This window comes from Sinocyclocheilus grahami, unplaced genomic scaffold (assembly GCF_001515645.1).
Source record: "Sinocyclocheilus grahami isolate Dianchi unplaced genomic scaffold, SAMN03320097.WGS_v1.1 scaffold29.1, whole genome shotgun sequence".
Lineage (NCBI taxonomy): Eukaryota > Metazoa > Chordata > Actinopteri > Cypriniformes > Cyprinidae > Sinocyclocheilus > Sinocyclocheilus grahami.
In genome coordinates, this window is record NW_015505208.1 from 3358678 (window position 1) to 3383422 (window position 24745).

The 24745-nt window shown below is 37.4% G+C and overlaps 1 protein-coding gene and 2 long non-coding RNA genes across 3 annotated transcripts; 1 reads left to right on the forward strand and 2 right to left on the reverse strand.

Annotated features, from left to right (window-relative positions):
• Positions 1–317: 317 nt before the first annotated feature.
• On the reverse strand, positions 318–7936 carry LOC107571311 (uncharacterized). Its single transcript, XR_001607162.1, has 4 exons — positions 7886–7936; positions 7147–7202; positions 6685–6753; positions 318–429 (listed from the first exon to the last, which is right to left on the reverse strand). It is a non-coding gene; the product is annotated as an uncharacterized lncRNA (long non-coding RNA).
• A 1731-nt stretch (positions 7937–9667) lies between these two features.
• Positions 9668–23764, forward strand: LOC107571315 (uncharacterized). The gene is made up of 4 exons (XR_001607167.1): positions 9668–9681; positions 15457–15526; positions 22189–22221; positions 22954–23764. It is a non-coding gene; the product is annotated as an uncharacterized lncRNA (long non-coding RNA).
• tcf21 (transcription factor 21) lies at positions 17323–18908 on the reverse strand. Its single transcript, XM_016257593.1, has 2 exons — positions 18391–18908; positions 17323–17777 (listed from the first exon to the last, which is right to left on the reverse strand). The coding sequence occupies exons 1-2, from the start codon at positions 18829–18831 to the stop codon at positions 17688–17690; spliced, it is 531 nt and encodes a 176-aa protein (XP_016113079.1). The 5' UTR covers positions 18832–18908; the 3' UTR covers positions 17323–17687.
• Positions 23765–24745: the final 981 nt, after the last annotated feature.

The window sequence follows — 24745 nt, forward strand, 5'->3', positions numbered from 1 at the left end:
ACTGAGCAAGTCATTTGTTTGCCAATCGGACATCACAGCTTGTGCGGTGTTCACTGCAACATGCATGAAACACTGGTGTGCACTAACATGATATCTGACAAAACCACATATGCACACACAAATATTGTACAAGTCTAGATGTTAAATCTAGTCACAACTGTTAATTTTTTTTTGTCACTTTTGTGACCATTTTAGTCGCAGTGTGGAGCCAATGTGGTCTTTTCAGCAAGAAATTTTCTTGGTTTAGAGTCAGACTGTGACTCAATGAGTAGTCAATAATGTACTGTATAATCAGGTGAATTAGTACCATACCTCCATGGCTCAGCAGCACTCCAAATCATTCCTTCTTGCCAGACTGGATCCTGACTGGTCATCTGCGGCTGGAAGAAACCCTCAGACACTGGAATTACACTGGCAATTGGTATGTCTCTGGAAAGGTAGCAGAAAGGTTATATACTAGAGAATGATGTCTTCATAAAGCATTAGTATGTTTGTGTAGGTGGAGAAGAAATTATCTGACATAACCAACATCTGTATACTGCCATTTTAATGACTGCTAGAATATGAATGCATTCAACTATGTTAGTCTGGTGAACTGAACAAAACCACATCTTTGGCTGCCAATAGAGTTTGTGTCTGACTACTAACTTATTCTCTGGTGACTGAAGTCAGAATGTGCGTGTCCTCACAGTATATACAAATTAGCGGGCTACCACAATTTAAAGTTTGAGCAGTCATGGTGAAGAGCTAAAAAACTGAAAGTGAATTAGATGATTTGTTAACCAATGAGTCATGCTCAGAATGTGAACCCATCTTTCCCACAACCCCCAAAATGATGTGGATACAGTGGAATGCATGCAACTCCCAGCATGCTTTGAAACTGTGGCCCTGCGTTCGACATCCTGGCAAATAGTGACCATCTCTAAGGATAATATGCGACTTGCTGATCTCAAACGCTGCCTCTTTCTGATAGAACTTACAAACACATACAATGCTCTTCTGTCCAAGACCTGCGAGCAAAAGCGTGCACAATGTTTTCATTGCTAATGAGCGCATGAGGGGAAATGAACACTGAGGGTTATATTAGCAGAGACATGATCAGAAAATAACTGCATGAAAGAGTGAGAAAACAGAGTGGTTCACATGTTTCTATTTTCCATTAGAGGCACATTCCTTCAACATGCCTTAATAATCCAACTAATTAGCCTTCCGAGCTTTAATTATAAACTTCCAGCACGAATATCAACAGAAATGTTTTCATTTTGATTCTAGGTGTGGTATATCTCCACTGCTAATGACCTCATATTTGAAAGGTCCCCAATTACTCTCAACTTCAGAGTTCAGTGCTGGCAGTGACAGAGAACAGGTCTGCCCGACCAGCTCAGAAAAAAAAAAAAAATTTCATACCAATGACCTGCACCTGCAAATATGACCGTAAATATTTTGTGAAATGTCACTGTGAAATTAAATTGACAATTACGAGCCCGGCGAGAGTCATCAGACACCAAATTAAGACAAAGCCAGAGCCCTCAATAAATCAGTCCGACTAAAACGTACAAATTTTGGATTCAGCTTTATATCATGATCAGCTTTTGTATGTCTTACTGGCTTTTTAGCTGCACAAAGTGGGAAACTGTGAATCACGATTATATATAACATTAAGTATAAACAGCATTAAATTGTGCTCTGATTAACACAGCAAAACTATTTTTTAGTTAATCAAAACTTTCAAAAGACTTCTCCAGATGTTTCATGTTCACTCACTGTCTTGACAAGGGGTTAATACAAACTCACCTTTCCGATTTTACAATTTTTTTTTTTACAAGGCATATCAAACTTGTCCAAAATGAAAGTAACTTGGCTCTTCTTCAGAATTACCCTGACACGAACTGGAACTTTATATGCTTTTTAAAGTCAGGACAGCCTAGAGGGACATTGTGCAATTTCAAAGATCTCTTTTTGGTGGTGGTCATTTACAGAGATAAGAAATGATGGGGTAACAGTCAAATTGGGATTAATACGCAAAACGAGCCAGAATCAAACTCGTGACTCCCACTCCTAGAACACGGATCTGACTTTGGTGAGATCTTTGAGGCACTTTAAACCATATCAGATTATGCACATTTATTGAGCATGCATTGGAAATGCCTCTCAAATATCACTTTCTAATTATACCTCCTGAACTCAGGCCCTCAAAATAATGCGATAGGATCCTAATAAGTAACTTGCATGAATTGCTAAATCTGAAATAACATCATTGCATTAGTACAATTACCAGCTCCTTTTATATATTTGGTGGTCCTTCTATGCACAAATACACATTTAAAATAACTATTTGATCTTTGGTATAATCTTTTTTTTTGGTTTACACACATGGCTCTTGGATATCCTTTCTTGCGCCACAAAAATGTAAAGATTATTACCTTTATTTAAAAAACGCAACCCAGCAACTTAAAAGTAATTTAAAGTTGTGAATGATTCATTCTTTAACATTTTTTTCGGACCTTGTAACTTTTAATTAAAATATCAAAACTCGATCTTCCGGTGAAACTGACTGGTGATGTATACCAAACTTAAATCCTGCTCCTTTCTCACAATGGACTGCAAGCTCACATTCACATCTGCCTCCATTCAATCAACAACCGATGGATTGAACCAAGTCCCCACCACACATTTTTTCTTTTTCAATAATCGGTTTTAATCAGTTGGTTGTTTACTCAATTTTCAACTATTTCAGGTATAACTTTCATTTACAATGATCAAACTACAGGTTTTCCTTCATTTTTAAAAGCTCCAAAGCGTCAAATCACGCAAAACGCACAGAATGAATTTGTTCTGAGCTGTGAGGAACCACTGTATAAGGATGAGCACACAGCTGTGTTGTTGGAAACTAATTAGGATCACTGGTTATCTGGAGATCTGTAACTCTCTTTGACTGACCCATTGTTTAACTATTCACCGTCTACCAACCAACCCTGCTGGACTCTGACACCTGAATTCATTTCCTGTGTTTCATGTGTGTGGTTTGTGTGTATGAAAGAGTAAGAGAAACAAAGATCAAGAGACAAAAGACTGAAACTGAGGATATCAACCCTTTAATTTACGATGACATTAAGATTTAAACAAAGGGAAGGTTTTACTGGGAGGGTTGGAATCTGCTAATTTACCATTTCAAATACAAAAACCCATACTGCCCTCTCCCTGACTTGCACACATATCTAAACACGCATACATACACAAAACCAATCCCCCCAGCATTGGCGCCAGCATTGACACACAAACCAGAGAGGGAGTCACTCTGTCATCAGAGGAGCAGACCGCTGGACAAACACTTTTGTGGTACACTGACCACTGATTTGATTGATAACCTTAACTACAAACTAGTTATGTCCGATTGTTATTTTGAAACAGATCTTTTTAAAAATGATTCAAGTTTTGTATGTCGCTTGACTGTAAAGAAAAATTTGGATAAATAACTTTAGATGGGAACTAATAATAATAAAAAAAAGCAGTGTTTAACTAAAATGTATTTAGACCATGTAATCATTTTTTCCTTCAAAATACCATTGCTTATACAGTTATTGTTACTCATAAAAACTTGTTATTCATCATAAAAATAAAAAAATGACAAAGACTCATAAAACATTATTATTCTTTTGGTTTTACAGTAAAAGCAAAACTGTAGTGACGTTTTCGTATTTTGGTGGAAACTATGGCTGCCATGGACATTTTGTAATTTTTAAGTGGGAGACTCCAGAGAACAGAATGAGTGTTGATGTAATAAATTAGTAAATCATATTTTGAACCAGTTGAGTTCACTGAAATAAACAGTCTGAACAAACCAATTCACTAGAATACATTTTACTTCCCTAGGTTACAACAAATGCATTATCAATTATTGCCAAATGCCTGTAATAACTTAACAATATTGTGATAAATGAGGGAGTGCAAAATCTGTTTGAAAGCCATCATTATTTTTGCAATGTTTGGTCCCTTTATGTTCATATGGTAACAAAACAGATTCCGTAAAAATGATTACTCGAGTACCGTGTACAAATAGTTTCACTATTAGCCTAACTGTTGTTTATCATCAAACAATATGAAATCCTTCACTATTCAAGTGTAAGGGTGTTTTAACCACACGTACACAAGCCATTTAAGCTTAACATAAAAAAAGAGCTAATTGTGATCTAAAGGCCACTGTAATGGTCAAGTGTGCTAATAATGACAGAGTTGGCTGTTTTAACCCCAGTGAGGCAGTCGATGCACAGGCTCATATTTCAAATAATGCCCTCGCTTCTTTAACAAGGCTGCAACTGAACAAGTGTGACCTGAAGCTGGCTGACTAGGACCAATACATATCCTTGATTCAAGAGGTCAAGGCTTATGCTATCAAGGGAGTGCTAATGATTTTTTCATTAGCTAATAGAAGCTCCAGTTTCTTTTATGCCTGTGTGTTTGTGAGTGAGAATAAAAAATAAAAAAACTGTGTAACTTCTATTATTATTACATTTTATGACGATTATTATGTCCTGCAGCAAGTGGAATGTCTATGACTTAAAGGGTTAGTTCATCCAAACATGAAAATTTGGTCATCATTTATTAACCTTCATGTCATTCCAAATCTGTAAGCAGTGTTGGGAAGGTTACTTTGGAAATGTAATAGCTTACAGATTACAAGTAGCCATATTTAAAGTGTAATAAGCAGTGTAACTATTTCAATTACTTTATTAAATTAATGCAACTGATTACTTTTTACAAAATCAGACTTCAGCACCTCTTTTTACTTTGAGATCGTTCTGAGGTTAAATGCTGATTTCAAATCATAAGATATAGTTTAATAGCTATGATATTGTTTTTGAAATCAAATCTTTACATAGCTATGACAGGAAACACTGGCATCTAATTAAGCATATACCCTTTGTAATTGTTAACATTTTCATAAATAACTAATTTAATTATACATTTTTTTCTCAGTAAATGTAACAGATTACAATTATATTTATTTTGTAATTAAATTATGTAACTCTGTTACATGTAACTAGGGTTACACTTTATTTTAAGGTGTCCTTGTTACAGTATAATTATACATGTAAGTACTGAGTAATACTGATTAACTACCTGTACTTACTTTATGGTTAGGGTTTGTCTTAGGTTTACTTGCATGTAATTGTGCATAATTTATTGTTATTATAATTAATAACATGTAATAAGTACGTACATGTAACGTGTAACCAGAACACCGTAGTGTTACATAGTGTTACCATAACTAGTTTCTCCCCAACACTGTCTGTATGACATTCTTTCTTATGCAGAATACAAAAAGATGATATTTTGAATCACACTGGGAGTCTGAACAACACTGGACCCCAATGATGTTCAATGAATGGACAAAAAAAAAAAAAAAAAAAAAAAAAAAAAGGAAAAAAAAAAAAAAAAAAAAAGAAAGTGTTCCACAGAAGAATGGAAGTCATACAAGACTGGAACGATGCAAAGGTGAGTAATTGATGACACAATTTTCATTTTTAAGTGAATTATCCCTTTATCAATATATTCAGATTTATAGGCCTAGTTGTACACAAGCAATAAGTGCTATTAATACAAAGAGCTGAAACTGAGCTGTTTCCTTTTAGAGTATATAAGAGACAGCAGCAATACTTGTCGGTCACAAAGATCCAGACTAATGTTGATGACAATACACACTGAAGTTGATAACAATCCCTACCTTTCTGATACATCTTAATTCATAGAAGTCACATATCATGCATACACACTCGCACTCTGCATGTATAATTATAATGTTTACTGTATGCATTTTTTTTATTACGTGCTGCGAACAGCTCAGAATCAGTCTAAAGTAATGTTACACCTGACGTCCTCAAACACGCCCAAAAAACATGGGATCCCAGGCACAAACAATGCACACACACACACACTGTCCCTCTCACACACAAATCATGCACTCATTCATACAGCAGTTCAAAATGATTAACTTGTTTTACCTCTTTTTGTCCTCTTGGAATTACCTCTCTCTCTCTCTCTCTCTCTCTGTTAATGCATTCTTTTATGTCATCTCGAGTTTCCTGGATTCTGCCATCACCGTGGTAACCCCTCCCTCCTCTGGTCCCTCAGGTCCAGCCGGATGGGATGCTTTTGTGTAGCTGCCACATTTTTGGGGTAAAATGATCCCGTCCCCTTCACCCACACACACACACACACACACACGCAGTATTTGCACTTGGCATCACTTCAAAATTCAGGATTTAAAAAGCATAGAGAGAGACAACCTCTCACTCATGAATACTTCAGGCTTCTGACCAAATTCATACGTTTAAATATAATAAATCATTACTTATATTTATTCAACCACGCTTGCACCATCTGTGTTGCAGGACATCCTGGCTCTGACTGCCACAACAGCTGCTAAGCACACTCACGGGTACGAACAGGGACACCAGGTGTGTGAGAGACAATATGTATGCCGCCGTTTACAAGGAATGTTTGTCTGTTGTGTCTCTTTCTCCCCTTCAAATGATAATCGCCATAATCTCAGAAACCTCATTGTTATAAATATTGTGTTTCAGCACATTTATTCCTGATTGTGCACATTTGTTTTCGTGCCAGTTTAAGAATGTAGGTGTGTGTTTGTGTGCACATTTGTGAGCATCCCTGGGGGGGTCATACCGTAATCCTTCGGTGTGTCTCTGGCAAACGCAGGTCCCCAAACGTCTCTAGTTTCTCTTAGTAAATGATCTGATTAAAAAAAAAAAAAACTCCTTTCAGTCTGGCCCGTCCCAAAAACCAGACAGCTTCAGAGAAAAGAAAAGAACAGAAACAAAAGAGAAAGAGCGAAACGAAGACTTGGAAATGGGACAGAATAAGCCATACCAACACTTAGCTAGAAGCACTTTCAAGCTAGAAACCACTAGACAATGGAAAAAGCTGCAAATAACATACACCCACATGCTAATGTTTTATTTTAAGTAAACGGGTAATTAAAGAAGTGTTCAGAAACAATTATATAAATATATATAAAATACATATATAATAAATAACACTGTATTATAGAATAAAATTTGTATTATAGAAAGTAAATGGAATTACGTTTTTATATCTTATCATATTTTTATGACATTGGATACTCACATTTACAGTTCTGTAGACACTTCCATGTCCATTTGAATTAATACAGATGTTCAGACCTAAAGAGTAGAGTGCAAACAGTAAATACTTGTTGTGGCCATTTGAATATTAGATTAGATACAGTGGATTATGCATCAGAATAAGTCATTGTAAAGAGATACTTTCCAAATATGAAACATTTCTCATTAAATTTGATTTTGGTGATATTTTAGTTATGTGCCAAACTAGGCTGCATCTGATATGGCACTTAATGAATTACTGTTCCCGGCCAATAACTCCCAGTATTGATTTGTAACAGGAGACTTGCCCGAGTTGTGACCTTTTGTGTCTTTTGAGGCATCATGGGAAATGGAGTCTTTGAGAAGGCAGATGTGTGAATGACATCATTAGTTAATCAAGATATTTTAATATTTTAAAAGTTGATAATGTGCGCTGTTATAATTAAAGCACTGCTTAACAAAAATATCAAACAAAAAAGTTTTATGAATGAAGTAGTGCTGTCAAATGATTAATCACGCTTAATTGCATCCAAAATAGGTTTTTGTTTACATAATGTTTACTGTATATTTATTATGTATATATAAATACAAACACATGCATGTATACATTTAAGAAAAATGTTACGTTTATATATATCAATTATATGAATACAAATATATAATGTATTTTGGATGCGATTAATCGCAATTAATCGTTTGAAAGCACTAGAATCTTGATTAAAAAAATCGTGTCACGTCCTCACCAATCAACTAGTTTAGTGGTTTCCAACCCTGTCCTGGAGGCACCCCAACACTGCACATTTTGCATGTTTCCTTTCTCTGACACACCAATTTCAGGAGTTTCTACTAACGAGCTGATGACCTGAATCAGGTGTGTTTAAGGAGACATGCAAAAAGTGCAGTGTTGGGGTGCCTCCAGGACCAGGGTTGGGAACCACTGAACTAGTTGATTGGACTAGTTTGTTGGACGCAGTGTTGCCAATTTAGCTACTTTGTAGCTAGATTTAGCGACTTCCCCTTTTGAGACTTTTTTCAAAAGTTTATGGACAAATATAGCAACTTCTTGGACAAACCTTATCCAAGTTCTCATCTTGCCCACCGATCTACGTTCATCTTTATATAGATCAGTGAATTTGCCATTATGAAGTCATCTAGTGACATTTAGCTACCAGTTTTAGCTACTTTCAATTGAAAGCAGTTGGCAACACTGGTTGGACGTTTTACCTCTATTCCTCGTCATTTTCCATTTATGTAATATATAATAAAGTACATCCTGACTTATAGGGCCCATTTATGCCAGCTGCCAACGATTAACACGGCCAATTGACCTCTCACAGATTTCTCTACACATCTCCAATGTCAATGAGCAGGCAAGAGGCAATAAGTAGACCTAATTTAATCCATATAAATTAGACGAAAAGTCTCCGTAATCCCGAATTAATGAAACTGTCGCGGCCTCGTGCTTGCAGCGCAACGCTTGATGGGTTTTGGCGGCAAGCGCGTGCACTGGCGTGAATTATGTGCGCCGTGCCCGAAGCTCGTTCCCGCGTGACGCGTGTAACTCGAGCCCGCGCCGCGGCCGCCGTCAGTCAGAAATAAAAAATCATTTGTCCGCAGCGGGCGCGCTGCTCGATTAAATATTAATAGCGCGAGGGAGACTGTTATCCGGTGTCGCGTGAAAAGTGATCCTTGGCCACTCCGGAAGGGCATCGTGGCCTCATGGGTGGACAAACGGAGACGCAGTGAAAGAAGCAAGTATGAATACTTGAAGCACTCAATCGAGGAACTAATAATGATAGTTTAGTTAGTATAAAGTCATGTTGCATAAGTTACAATGCATACAAACATCAATACTAAAGGCAATAAGTAGACCTAATTTAATCCATATAAATTAGACGAAAAGTCTCCGTAATCCCGAATTAATGAAACTGTCGCGGCCTCGTGCTTGCAGCGCAACGCTTGATGGGTTTTGGCGGCAAGCGCGTGCACTGGCGTGAATTATGTGCGCCGTGCCCGAAGCTCGTTCCCGCGTGACGCGTGTAACTCGAGCCCGCGCCGCGGCCGCCGTCAGTCAGAAATAAAAAATCATTTGTCCGCAGCGGGCGCGCTGCTCGATTAAATATTAATAGCGCGAGGGAGACTGTTATCCGGTGTCGCGTGAAAAGTGATCCTTGCCCACTCCGGAAGGGCATCGTGGCCTCATGGGTGGACAAACGGAGACGCAGTGAAAGAAGCAAGTATGAATACTTGAAGCACTCAATCGAGGAACTAATAATGATAGTTTAGTTAGTATAAAGTCATGTTGCATAATTTACAATGCATACAAACATCAATACTAAGTATAGGCTACCAAGCCAACATAAACATGTAGTATGGCTACACTATAAATTAAAATAATGTTTTATTTTATATTTATAATACATTTTTAGAATATTTAAGCATAAATTTAACCTTGTGATTAATTAAGTGATTGACTAATCAGGGTTATCTCTCTCTCATTTATCCAGGTACAGTGGATAAACATTCCCATCCCACAAAGGTTTATTTATTTTTCACTCATTTTTTCTCTTTCCCTTAGTACCTCACCTCAATCGAAGGAGTTTCTACTAACGAGCTGATGACCTGAATCAGGTGTGTTTAAGGAGACATGCAAAAAGTGCAGTGTTGGGGTGCCTCCAGGACCAGGGTTGGGAACCACTGAACTAGTTGATTGGACTAGTTTGTTGGACGCAGTGTTGCCAATTTAGCTACTTTGTAGCTAGATTTAGCGACTTCCCCTTTTGAGACTTTTTTCAAAAGTTTATGGACAAATATAGCAACTTCTTGGACAAACCTTATCCAAGTTCTCATCTTGCCCACCGATCTACGTTCATCTTTATATAGATCAGTGAATTTGCCATTATGAAGTCATCTAGTGACATTTAGCTACCAGTTTTAGCTACTTTCAATTGAAAGCAGTTGGCAACACTGGTTGGACGTTTTACCTCTATTCCTCCTCATTTTCCATTTATGTAATATATAATAAAGTACATCCTGACTTATAGGGCCCATTTATGCCAGCTGCCAACGATTAACACGGCCAATTGACCTCTCACAGATTTCTCTACACATCTCCAATGTCAATGAGCAGGCAAGAGGCAATAAGTAGACCTAATTTAATCCATATAAATTAGACGAAAAGTCTCCGTAATCCCGAATTAATGAAACTGTCGCGGCCTCGTGCTTGCAGCGCAACGCTTGATGGGTTTTGGCGGCAAGCGCGTGCACTGGCGTGAATTATGTGCGCCGTGCCCGAAGCTCGTTCCCGCGTGACGCGTGTAACTCGAGCCCGCGCCGCGGCCGCCGTCAGTCAGAAATAAAAAATCATTTGTCCGCAGCGGGCGCGCTGCTCGATTAAATATTAATAGCGCGAGGGAGACTGTTATCCGGTGTCGCGTGAAAAGTGATCCTTGGCCACTCCGGAAGGGCATCGTGGCCTCATGGGTGGACAAACGGAGACGCAGTGAAAGAAGCAAGTATGAATACTTGAAGCACTCAATCGAGGAACTAATAATGATAGTTTAGTTAGTATAAAGTCATGTTGCATAATTTACAATGCATACAAACATCAATACTAAGTATAGGCTACCAAGCCAACATAAACATGTAGTATGGCTACACTATAAATTAAAATAATGTTTTATTTTATATTTATAATACATTTTTAGAATATTTAAGCATAAATTTAACCTTGTGATTAATTAAGTGATTGACTAATCAGGGTTATCTCTCTCTCATTTATCCAGGTACAGTGGATAAACATTCCCATCCCACAAAGGATCAGAAAGTCCAGCTGAGTTTATTTTTCACTCATTTTTTCTCTTTTCCTTAGTACCTCACCTCAATCGAGGAGCTAATAATCATAGTTTAGTTAGTAAAAAGTCATGTTGCATCATTTACAATGTATACAAACATCAATACTAAATATTACCAAGGCAACATAAAAGCCTATAAATATATTCTAAAAAAATGTATATAAAATAAAAAATTAAGCATGATTTTAACCTTGTGATTAGTTAAGTGATTGACTAATCAGGGTTATATCTCGCTCATTTATCCAAGTACAGTGGATAAACATTCCCATCCCACAAAGGATCAGAAAGTCCAGCTGAGTTTATTTTTCACTATTTTTCACTCATTTTCTCCTTTCCTTAGTACCTCACCTCACTTTCCCTCTACCTCTTCTTCGATCTGTCTCTCTATTGTCCTCCTCCCTCTCTGTCTCTCTCACTCCATCCGTCTGTCGCTCTTTCTCTCTCACTCACTCCTGTCACTGTTTCCTCGATTTGACCTTCACCATCTGTTTTGAATGAGAGCACTGTTCACTTTTGTTTAAAGGAACGCTAAAATCAGACATTCTCCCTGTCTCAGCCCAAACACAGTCCGTTCATTGCTGGAGAGTGGGAACCTCACCCGCTCTCAATTATCTTCAGAATTCCCCTCACACACACACACACACACACACACGTTGGCATGCTTATGCAAAAGTACTCTCAAACACATGCAGACTTGACGCTTCTATGCACACGTACAAACACAGGGCACATGATTGGGGACACCCTGGAATATCACGGAGGTGGAGACATGAATGATTCCAGTCTTTAGGTTGGGAATTCCAGCTTTAATTGGATCCGTGTGGCTATCAGGGAGGTGTATGCTTGGGCAGAGAGCAGCACACATCGTAACATATGCACACACACACAGCTGAGCTTCAGTTAAAGAAAGTTGGTGCAGAAACAGCAGTGGTTGTTATAGTGCTGGATAAAGTCATTTGTACAAACGTAGGCAGGCAGACTGGACAGAGTGAAATGAGAAAGACAAACAAGCATTTAAAGGAATATTCTGGGTTCAGGCCAGTTGGCACCAAGACAATAATTAAATGATAACGATAAAAATATAGTCTTAATTTTTTTCTACATTTAAAGGAACAGCAGAATCCACACCACAACTATAACAATGCAGCGGAACAATATCATTGGAATCACTTTCAAAATGATTTTTTGATGCATGTTTAAGGAAGTATTCTGTCATTAAGAGATGAGTGTCAAAGTAATGTTCATAATATACAGCTGTACAATAATTTGTAAACATGTATTCAGTTAACGAAGATCCTGAGGTAGAAACAGGAAGGCAACAGCTGAAGAACTATTTGATCAGATATAAATGTAGTAGGTTTATGAGAAGCATTATGTGAATGCTTAGCTAAGAAGATGTGTATTTAATTGAGATTTAAACCAAGTGTGTTTATGAGAAAAACTTGACACCTCAAATAATGCACAGAAAAATTAATGTAAGCAATTTTATAAAATGTATAAAGCCCTCATTCACTTTTATAAGACAATGAGGGACGAGTCAAAACTATTTTTGTGGTAATCAATATTATGCCACAAAGGCTGTCAGCTGAACTTAACTTGTATTGAACCCATAATATTCCCTCAAAAATATTTCATACATTTAAAAACACCTGCTTATTCTCAAAGGACAGGATTCGCAGTGAATTACTCTTCTACCGCACCACTCAATCAGTAATCACCCCCACCTGGACAAACATTTCACACCCTGTACACACGCTCACGGTCGTGTTCCTGTAACATTTACCTCGTGTGATACTTTGAGCAATTTATTCTCTGCACTTTCATCATGGCAGAGTTTACAAGACTTCACTATGATCCACCCCTGGCTGCACACTTATCCAAATGAGTCAAAATACACAGACACACACACATTTACTTCAATTTAAAATACACTTTCTAATGAAATACTTAAGAGATGAAGGACAGTCTTTGTGTGTTTTTAATGTGCAGTAGGCTTCTGGGTTGAATTTAAAGCTCTTGAGTCTGTGCATATGGTGGCGGGGGCAGTTGAGAAGCTGGTCAATTTCACTCAAATGGAAGTAGTTTAGCTTTGATTTACCAGACACAGGCACACACAAATGCATTACTAACACACTACAAATACAGACTCAGCTGTGGGACTAGACTGGTGGTGGTGGGGGTACATACTTCTACAAGCATGTACTCATGATTTTTTGGAGTGTGACTTTACAGCTTTATCTTAGTTTTTAAAATTATTCATTTAATAGCTGATATGCAAATACGCATACATGCACGATTGCCCTGGAAAGCCAAGCTAAAAGAAATAAGAGATCATACTGTAGTTGACTGTCTGCAGTCTTACTGCCACCCAACGGCCATTTTCTTGAACTCTTGGTGACACAATTTAGTTGTACTGTGAACAACTGTATTATAGCTCCCTCTGCAGGACATCCAGCACTGAACGTTTCACGACACATTGCAGTAAGGATTAAAAAAAAAAGTTAAAATACAAGTTAAGAACGAAAATACATGATTAAGAGTTGTTTCAACCCAACTGTGGGTCAAATGTGGACTGACCCAACTTTTGGGTTAAAAATTTAATGTAAAAATTTAACCCAACGGTTGGGTTAGTCCATATTTGACACAAAGTTGGGTTGAAACAACCCAGCATTTTTTAGAGTGTAGTAATTTTTACAAATAATTACAAAGAAGCGGCAAGTAACACTTAATTTCTTTTGTAAAAGTACTCCAATTATCACTGTATTATTAACAACTTTTTTAAACAGTGTAATATACAGTCACTCCAAAAATAATCCCAATATTATGTAAGAAGTGTTTGCTAATAATTAATAGTCATTAATAGGTCATATGAATTAATTAATTAGTGATCCCCATGAATTCAAACACCACTAACATTGGATAAAAAAACAAAAAACTGGATATTATACATCATAAACTTTATTTCGGTTTTATTTGTAAATGGATGGAACAATAATTTATATGATTTTTTGAGTTTACAGAGTTTAAATCTTCATCAGTAATAATTCAAAGTGGTCCAAAAAGGGCCAATCAACACATTACTGCAGGTTGTTAGTTTGGATTTACTTAAAATGTAGGACAATTAAACGTCTCATTTTAAAAGCTTTTCCGTTTTAGTTGGTTGAATATTTTTAGTATATGCTATAGGCTTCTCTTGCACAAGCATACCTACAGTGAAGCAAACTCTTACATTTGTAAGTATTTGTGACCCTGGACCACAAAACCAGTCTTAAGTCGCTGGGGTATATTTTGTAGCAATAGCCAAAAATACATTGTATGGGTCAAAATTGTTTTCTTTTATGCCAAAAATCATAAGGATATTAAGTAAAGATCATGTTCCATGAATATATTTAGTAAATTTCCTACTGTAAATATATCACAACTTAATTTTTGATTAGTAATATGCATTGCTAAGAACTTCATTTGGACAACTTTAAAGGCGATTTTCTCAATATTTAGATTTTTTTGCACCCTCAGATTCCAGATTTTCAAATAGTTGTATATCGGACAAATATTGTCCTATCTATCCTAACAAACCATACATCAATGGAAAGCTTATTTATTCAGCTCTCAGATGATGTACAAATCTCAATTTTGAAAAATTGACCCTTGTGACTGGTTTTGTGATTCCAGGGTCACATTTGTGCCTTCATTACTCTGCGGTGCACTTGGTCCTAATCCAGCCTGCAAAATGAATACATAATGCTGTAGTGTTGGTTTTCACTTCTCTGATGTAACCTACAGTAGTGAGACTGATTGAGCTCTTCAGTCGCTGTTCAGTGTCTAGGTGCTGAAACCTATTGTGTCATGATTGATGCATTTCTCCCACCGTACTCACAAAAGAACATTTTAAAGGGTCTTGGTCATTTAGTTTCTGTGTTGTTTCATGTCAAGTATAAATAAAGTTGTTAAGCCACTGGAAAAACTATTAAAGGAACGGAATTTTGAGTGAAGGGTGACATACCAGCTCAGATGCAATCCAGGCACGAGCGGTTTAACATTAGCCGTTTAAAACCAACGTCTAAGACTCATCATAAACTTTAGCTGAAAACACGCACTCTTATCTGGAAGTTTTTAGTTATGTGCATCTAGACTACATGCCAATGTTCCCTCTCAAGAGACTTTGGGACTATAAAAGAGAGTTTTGGGCAGCCGTCCAACAAAACAATTAGCCATATTCTCGCAGCGCATGGGAATCCAGGGTCCACTTTATCTTTCTAATGACCGACCCTCCCTGCCTCCTCCTCCTCCTCCCGCTGCCGGGCAGAGCGCAGCTGACCCGGCCAGTGTTCAGTGTTCTCTGCGGTGGTCTTGAGGTGATGGAGCGCCTCGACTTATCCGTGCTGATGAACGTGCGCTTCGCACAGGAAATAAGGGAACTCCTTCAAATTAAGAAAAAAATGCTTTCTTTTGATTTTCAGATGATGACAGAAAAAGAAGACGAAGAAGGGGGGAAAGAAAAGATCTTTCTGTCTTATTCTCTGAGGGGAGGTGAGGGGAGCTTTCCAGCATCCGTGAGAAAAAGATGTCCAATAAAACTTATTAGCGTGAGATATAAATATTTTTTACATCCTCTGGAGTGCCTTTAAAAGTCTACACAGAAAATACCACTTTAATTTTCTCAGCAGATTTAGAAAATTTTATAAAAATAATGCTATAAATAAATAAAAGTATGGTGTAAGAAAAGTCTCTAAAAAATATTGGCGATATGAAAAATAGAAATCTCGATTGTCACAGAAATATTCAAGTTACTGCTCCATTTGGTGCTTAAATAACAGGCTACAACTAGCCTACACCTGTATTTGCCAATGGATACGATGATATTATGACTGATGAACAATAATAATGTATTAACTACCTAAATAATCCAAAAATTATTAAAAAAAATGTGCTAACAACACTTGAAAATATATATATATTTTTTACAATATAAATTGCACAGTCAACCATACTTCAATTTTAAAAGCTCCTATTAAGTAGCTAAATACTGACTACAAATAACCACTAGGCCTATTGAATATATTTTCTTGACGAATTGCTAGCAATTTATGTTTTTTGCGTTTGATATATAACCTTGTGTGATTTAAGTGAAATTGAACGCAAAATCGCATTAATCATAAACCACCATGCATAAGAAGCAAAAGGATATTTCTGAGGGAACCCAATTAGACTTCAGGATAGGTCTTCAAATTGGCGTCATGACAGCTCTATTTTAATAGGCTAATAAATGTTTTACGCCAGTCTGGATTTGCCATTAACATAAGCTCAAATAATGCCGAATATTACTGTAGATTTAAAAAAAATAGTCAAAACATAATCATTAAAAAAAAAGCATAAGCCTATAACTAAATAGCATAACCGAAACATCTCATTTAAAACCATTAGGCCTAAAATGTGTGCGTATAAAAAGTATTCCTATAATCATATCTCATTTTAAGACTTATCAGAAGATTTCACAATGTTTAGATCTGCTTTATTGCCCAAGCGCGCGTGTGTGTGTGTGTGTGTGTGTGTGTGTGTGTGCGTAAGCCTCCCTCTCTCTCAGTCTCGCACAGATCACCCCTCAGCCTCTCCTTACAATAACAGCGCGTGATGGATGATGGCGGCGGGCTTGTTATTGTCTTGCGCCACCACACCGTTTTGTGTCTCCGCGCGGATTTCAGTAATTCTGCGAGAGAACAGTGATGACTAGTTTAATGTGGAATACAGTTATATACGCGGGGACAGTGTTTTTCTAAGATGTGAGGCCGCGGCGTGGCTGTGACATCGGGCGTCCGATCATCGGTAACTCGTGCTCTCGCGCCCCTCAGAGGAGTGACGCATAAATATCTGTCCGCGCGCTATAAACATAACGGTCACAACCCCGCGCGAAATTAAACAACGGCTGCACAGCGAGATTAAGAGCCGCGCGATTTACTGGTCTAAAAACAACTGACCTTAAACACGGACCACGACAGCCTACATTTTTTCTGGCCTGACTACTTAAAAAAAATTCAGAGTCGGGGGAATTAAAAGAGTTTTTGGAGAAGTTTCTCGATCTCTGTTAACTCAGAAGCGCTCGCTCTGATTTCCAAAACGGTTAAAGCCATGCTTATCTGATGACAGATATATCATGATAAAGAGAAGCTTTACGTTTCTTCCGAATAAGGGAATTAGTCATGTTATCTTCTGCAGGCAGGGTGACAGGGTGACAGGGTGACATGTCTTCTCGCCAGAGATCTTGAGAGAAAAAGGTGGGGCGAAATGATAGCAAGGTTCGCACAGGTCAAAGCAAAGTGAATAAACATGAACTCTGTCCATGCTAGATCAAAGAGGTAACTTGCACCACTTGAAACTATAACATATTTATTTACAATTATTTTAATGCCAACAGCAAAGGCGCGTGATGTTATGACACTGCGTCACCAAAGCCATATATGTATAATGATTTCTCGTGTTTTTAATAAAAAAGTGAGGACGGAATCTTTATAAAAACAATTGCATAAAATCACACACTGTTGCCTTGAACCAGCAAGGCCCACGTGTGAATATTTAAATAGATATCAATTTCTCTTTACAGGAATGCGAGTGAGGATGTTGTCCCCAGGTCGTGTTATTCTTTTTTTAATTAAAATATTTAAAATCGGTCCATGTTTTAAGTCCATCTGGTGTCTCAGGAAGCTGTAGTCCCACATAAACGTGTAGAATTGAGCATTTCTTTAAGTTCATTTTCTGGTTTGCCCGCCACCATAAATGGCCACGTCTGTGGAAAAAAAATATGAATGAAAGTTCATTTAAAATCGGTAAACACACCAAATAACTGTGAACTGATAACTTATGTTTGCTTTTAATATGTATATATGGTAAACATAACCTACATAAAGTATACACTGAGGATATTCCATACCATTTTGTCAAGTACTAGCGTCTATAAACTATTGAAATAAAAAGCAAGATGGTATCGGTCAGGTAGCATATCATTTCTGAAGGACTAATAATTTCCAGAACATGTCTCAAGTATTTAAGGACTGATATTTTACCATTTATACTCTAAAATTAAAATTCTGTCTCCAATTCGTTTGAAATACATTCAAAACAACTCAACGCACTAAAACTTAAAATGAGAAAAATTTGCCTCCATTTTGTAAGTACATTCAAAGTGTTGCCAAAGTCAACTTTTGGAACATTGAAAATCGAACTGAAATTTTGAAAACTCATAAAAACGGACAGAAATTGCTGTTAAATGGCTGGAAACAGATTTTGTTATAATAACGAAAACGTGTTATATTGTAGCCCTACATACTGTATAGACCATAAACGCATCTTGCTTACTGGGATTTATTTTCTTTTTCAAAAAGGTTTAAAAAGTCCCTCACCAGGTTGACTGGATGTATGTAGCCATTCTCGTATTTGTCGTTGGCGAGTATCTGTCGCAGGTGCGCAATGTAGCTGGAGGCCAGCCGTAGCGTGTCCAGCTTGGAGAGTTTGGTGTCCGGCGGAACCCACGGTAACGTCGTCTTCAACCGGGAGAAGGCTTTGCTGAGCACGCGCATCCTTGCCCTCTCGCGTGCGTTCGCCGCGTTCCTCTGGACCTGCTTGCCCTCTTGGGCCACACCATTAGGCGCCGATTTACGCATGGCGGCTGATTTGCGCCTTTTCCCCGTACATTCTGTAACCGACGCCCCTTCGCAGTTGGAACTGTCCTCCGTGCTCTCGTTTGATGTCCCCGGATCTTTACCGGAACCGAATTTCAAAAGACCATCCAGCAGCTCAGACTCGTGAAATTCATCCACATCGCTAATGGAGCCGGTGGACATGTTGAGCTGGAGACGAGGATGTAGTGGAGAAAAGTTAAGTCTGAGGAGATGCGAGTTTGTAGCTCTCTACAAGGACCTGGAGATAACGCGACTTCCTTCGGAGCAGAACCGCGTCATGCGCGAGCTGAGTATGAGCGTAACTTAACTCACGAGCTAAAGGATCTTACCATTTATCTCTTGCGCTCAGGGGCGTAACCCCCGCACGCGGCAACATACTCCATAGTGGAAGCAAACACTAAACCTGCACAGATAATCACAATGGTGCACCAGTTTTGCAGTGATATAGTGTTGTGTTGTCATTTATCACGCATGCATGTATACAGAAACAGAAAAATCTTTGGTAGAAATTGTAGGATTTAATTCACAGTGCATTTTTAGGCTATTCTGAATAATTCGATGCAATAGTTTATATTCTATTATATTATAGCATAAGCATAATTAAAATTGTACTTAATTTTTAATAAAAGTATTATTTAGCATATTATAGTCTATGAGTGTATTACAGTTACTCAATGGCAATAAAACCACAATAAGCATACATTCATTAAACAGAATAATAATATTCTGTAACCGACGCCCCTTCGCAGTTGGAACTGTCCTCCGTGCTCTCGTTTGATGTCCCCGGATCTTTACCGGAACCGAATTTCAAAAGACCATCCAGCAGCTCAGACTCGTGAAATTCATCCACATCGCTAATGGAGCCGGTGGACATGTTGAGCTGGAGACGAGGATGTAGTGGAGAAAAGTTAAGTCTGAGGAGATGCGAGTTTGTAGCTCTCTACAAGGACCTGGAGATAACGCGACTTCCTTCGGAGCAGAACCGCGTCATGCGCGAGCTGAGTATGAGCGTAACTTAACTCACGAGCTAAAGGATCTTACCATTTATCTCTTGCGCTCAGGGGCGTAACCCCCGCACGCGGCAACATACTCCATAGTGGAAGCAAACACTAAACCTGCACAGATAATCACAATGGTGCACCAGTTTTGCAGTGATATAGTGTTGTGTTGTCATTTATCACGCATGCATGTATACAGAAACAGAAAAATCTTTGGTAGAAATTGTAGGATTTAATTCACAGTGCATTTTTAGGCTATTCTGAATAATTCGATGCAATAGTTTATATTCTATTATATTATAGCATAAGCATAATTAAAATTGTACTTAATTTTTAATAAAAGTATTATTTAGCATATTATATATATACTGTAAGTGTATTACAGTTACTCAATGGCAATAAAACCACAATAAGCATACATTCATTAAACAGAATAATAATAAAAAAAAACAGTTAAAAGCATTGTAAATGTTTCCAATAAAAGATCAAATGAATGTTTTTCTGAGCATAATTCAGCCTCTTCCTTTCTCAGTATTAGTAAAACATTTAGCCAGAAATATTCTTATTTCCAAAGAAATGTCTAATCATCAGAACTAAAAAAACTGTAACAATTGCTTTCCTTTTTTCAGTATATCCAATTCAGATTAAATTATTAAAGCAACTAGCTATTTTCTTTTCCAAAAAAAAGTTTTTACTTGATGATGATAATAATAATTATTATTCAAACGTTACATTAACATTTAATTCTGCATTTTTATTTTTAACATTTTTATTTTATTTTGATCTGTTGGAATAGTAAAATAGCTACACATTTATATATTTATAACTACTGACAGAAGTAAATGTTTGTGTTCACGCTGAGCATCATTTGCACAGGCTCTCTAAATTCCTTCGAGTTGTCAGGTGACATTTGACTGAGGATTGTAATGGTGGGTCAATAACGGTTGTGCGCGCACTGCAACAGTGGGATTCATAAAATGGTACAGTGGTGACCCCACGCGTAATCGCGCATGGCTCATGGGAGAGTCCGTGCAACTTTCAGCACCGATGCCCTCTAATGGGATCCCACAAGAAGCGTCTCAAATGGCCCACTGGCGCCTCCGGAGGGGCACGTGAAATGGATACTCCGCGTCCCCAAACCCCATGTTTTGCTTTTTTAATGCTACCCCACACCCGTCTCTAATACAACCGACTAATTCAAGCCAAAACATCCCGATCTGTGCGAGCTCTAAGTGGCGCGGCTGAAGGCGACTCAAGAGTGGTTTTAAATCAGGTGATGATTGCTACGACACACGCGGGGCATCTGCTCTCCTCTCAACATGTTAGTCAGTGCCCATCATCCTTAGATGCCCTTAGTTATAGTAACGCACAGATTAAACGAATGTGTAAAATTACAAGAAGAACGAGACGTCCACGTGCTAATTGCAAGCTTAGAGATCACCAAAGAAGCAGAGAATCTCCAGAGATCTGCCCTCTGACACCTCAGAGTTCCGGTGTCTCCCAAACAGCATCCCTTCTCTCTCTCTACCACAGCAAATTACCAAACGTATTTTAACCTTGCCATAGTTTTTAACCTGACAGATGAATGGACAGATCTTGTTTCTTGCAGTGGCATATCAGGTTTTACAGAGATTACAGGTGTGATAAATCAAGAGAGTTGTTTTCCGTTATCTTAAAATGAAGTAATTGAAAGAACCTTTTCAGATGCTCAGTGCAGGTGTATAAAAAGTATGAGGATATGGCAAAAGGGCCAAACAGTCTTTCTGACTGTGAGTCTCTCTCCCTCTCTTCCTCCCTGATGGGTGGGCAGGTCAAAATAAAATAAAAGCGGGATATAAGATTAATTGTCCTGTCTTGGTGCAGCATTATGTGAAGAGCTTAAAATAGCCACTGTTTTCCACATCTCAGACTGAGCTCTCTCATCTTTCCTGACACTAAAACCCAGAAAGGTAAACAGACAGCCTAATACACAACAGTTCATATACTGTATTCAATAACATTATAAAAGAAACTCAGGCGTGACCTGCAGAAATCATATTTACATTTATCATTTTTGAAACATTATTATTATTAGTCATATTTTGAAACATTCATAATCAAACATCTAGAGTGAAAAAAAGGGGGAAAAAATAATATTAATGTTGTTGTAAACAGAGACTGTATGGCCATAACCATATACTGCTGGTTTTTAATATACATGCACTGAGCAATCAACTATAAAAATCTGTAAATTATTTTTGCTTAAAATAACTGAAAACAATTAATAACAATATAACAAAAAAAAAACAAAAAAAATCATACACACACAGACATATACACACACACACATTTTGTAATGCCTGAGCTGATATTTTTAAGTAAATTATTATTAATAATATAAATAAAATATCTTAATTATATAAATAAAAATGACAGCACAGGCATTACAAAATACACATTTTATAGTATATGGAAATAATGACAATGATATTTATTTCAAAAATCTTTTGTAATCACTAACTGCATTTCATTTGTCTTTCAGTTCCTCTGGTGTAACGGTGACAGACAGCAACAGGTGAGCAGCAGTCTTTGTAAATGAAAAATGATTGAACAAATGCCGCAGAATGTGAAGTTCTCAGTGGTAGTGGGGATATCACTAATTAGCTGTATAGGGTCAAAGGTTACTGGAAACTGGACACTCACATGTCCACATCCGACTTAGAGCTCAAGCACGCACGCACACACACACACACACACATACATACACATACACATACACATACACACACACTCACAAACAAAAAGGAGAGGCGGTCACCCAACTCGCAAGATGACAGATAACAGCAACTGCACACACACTTAATCTTACATGTACTTCAACCACACACTCTCTGCAACGTGGCAACTAACAAATGGCAGTTCTAGGCCAGAACTAAACTTTAGGACGGGAAACATTTTTAAGTGACGACCCTGGTAAAAAATAAAGAGATGAATTAGAATAACAAAAGACAAAAAAAACTATGATTTACTGGCTTGAATACAAATTATCCAGTTAGGCAGCTCTTGGGTCAAACATTGTGGAGTCACTTAATAAAAACAACACCTCATGAAAGACTTTATAACTGACAAACTGTTTAATATAGACAGATGGTGAGGTTTTAAATGCTGCTTAAGGAAGGGTTTTTAAAAGAGGAAGCCTGACACATACAATACATTGGAATGTACGAGACAAATCTGTTGGTTAGTGAAGATGAAGCTTTTTATTTAGATAATCATATACAGTTAAGTCTGTGCATCTGACCTGTAGGATGATTACTGTGTCACCAAGGACACGGACGCAAGCGAGGACAGAGACGAGGGCATGGAGTGCAGTCTGGGATGAACACTGACCTGGAATGGATCAGCTGTCCGATATTATCAAGATGTCTTGCAGCTGTATTTGTGTTGTATTTGTGGATGTGTGTGTGTGGCTTGTGTTTATGTTTGTGTGTGTTTTGGGGTAGGGAGGCTGGGAGTGGCGGTGTTACTCCCCTGCATTGGAGCTGCAAACTGCCAAGGTTAATGTCCATAGTCGGAATGCACAAGTGTTTTGCCTTGTCGCAAAGTTTTAGGGAGGACACAACAACGCCGGACATGAATACTTGCAAAGAAAAATCACTTTGAACAATACAAGGGAGATGCTGTCTTGCTAGGTTCTTTGGCAGGTGTTGCTCAAAACAAAGTCAAACCCTTACAGTGTTTATCAATGGTCAACGATACAGTCTTTGTAAGTTATTGTACAAAGATGGAAACAATAATTAATCTTTGGAGTGTATCTATTGTTGTAAATCTGTGATGCGCTGAATTATTCCTTAGAACAGTGCATTTTTTCAAGCAGACACAAACATAAACATTCAAAATAATGTTCTAATAAACACATTCCACATTCAGATGTTAAAGTGCATGAAGCCATGGAAACACACACGCAAACATACACATATCAGGGTCCATATATTGTCAAATATGTATCTGTTTTTCGGTCTCCAAATTAATATAGCATAATGTGCAATGTGGCTGGAATCATATATGGTTTTCCAGTTTTAAAATAAATACATAGAATAGTTCCAATAACGTTTTAATATCCCTACCTGTTTTTACTATCCATACCTTCAATTACAGAGTCAGTGAGGCCAAAAGATTTGAGGGTCTTTCTTTTATTAATTTTACTATTTATAAAATAATATAGTTTAAATATATTTAAAAAAATGTAAATATATTTGAATTTTTGAATTTTTATTATATTAAAAATTGAATTAATATATATACATACACACACACACACACACACACACACACTTCATGCGAGTACTGTGGGAGGGAGTCACATGGGACAGCTTTTGAAATGAGCAGAGCAAGTACAATCTATAAAGCTAAAGGTTTCTGTGTCCACAGAGAGCGTGTTATCATCAGGATGAGAGTACAGACCAGTGAGGACAGCTCAGACAGCTAACAACCCCCAAACTTCCCAGCAAAACTCCACTCTCAAACCTCCTGTGTCCAAAAAATTGGAGATATCCTGTCTGTGTCACTCTCTTCAAATCTCTTCAGCTTCATGTCTTCCCTATTAGGCTGTGGAAGAACCCTTTGGTTCAGATATATCTAGTCAGTGAAATGCAGCCTAACTGTTTTTAACAACACCCTTTGCAACCATCCAAAGCACCCTATTCATTCGGAATACCTTAGCAACCACATAGTAACACCCTGGGAACCACCCACACCATCATAGCATTGCCCTAGCAATCACTGGGATTATTATCGTTAACTAAGCTAAAACTATTAAAACATTTTTGATAATTAAAAAATAAATACATTTCGAAATAAAATAATGAAAATAAATGACAATTTATATATAATTATATTTAAACATTTTGTTTATTTTTAATATTATTATTATTTTTTAAAATATATGGTTTACTAAGCTAAAACAATTAAAACGTTTTTGATCATTTTGAGATTAAATTGAAATTAATTTTTAAATAAAGCTGAAATAAAATAATTAAAATAAAATAAAATGTAAACATTAGATGAAAAATCTTCAACTTGACAATAACTGAAATAAG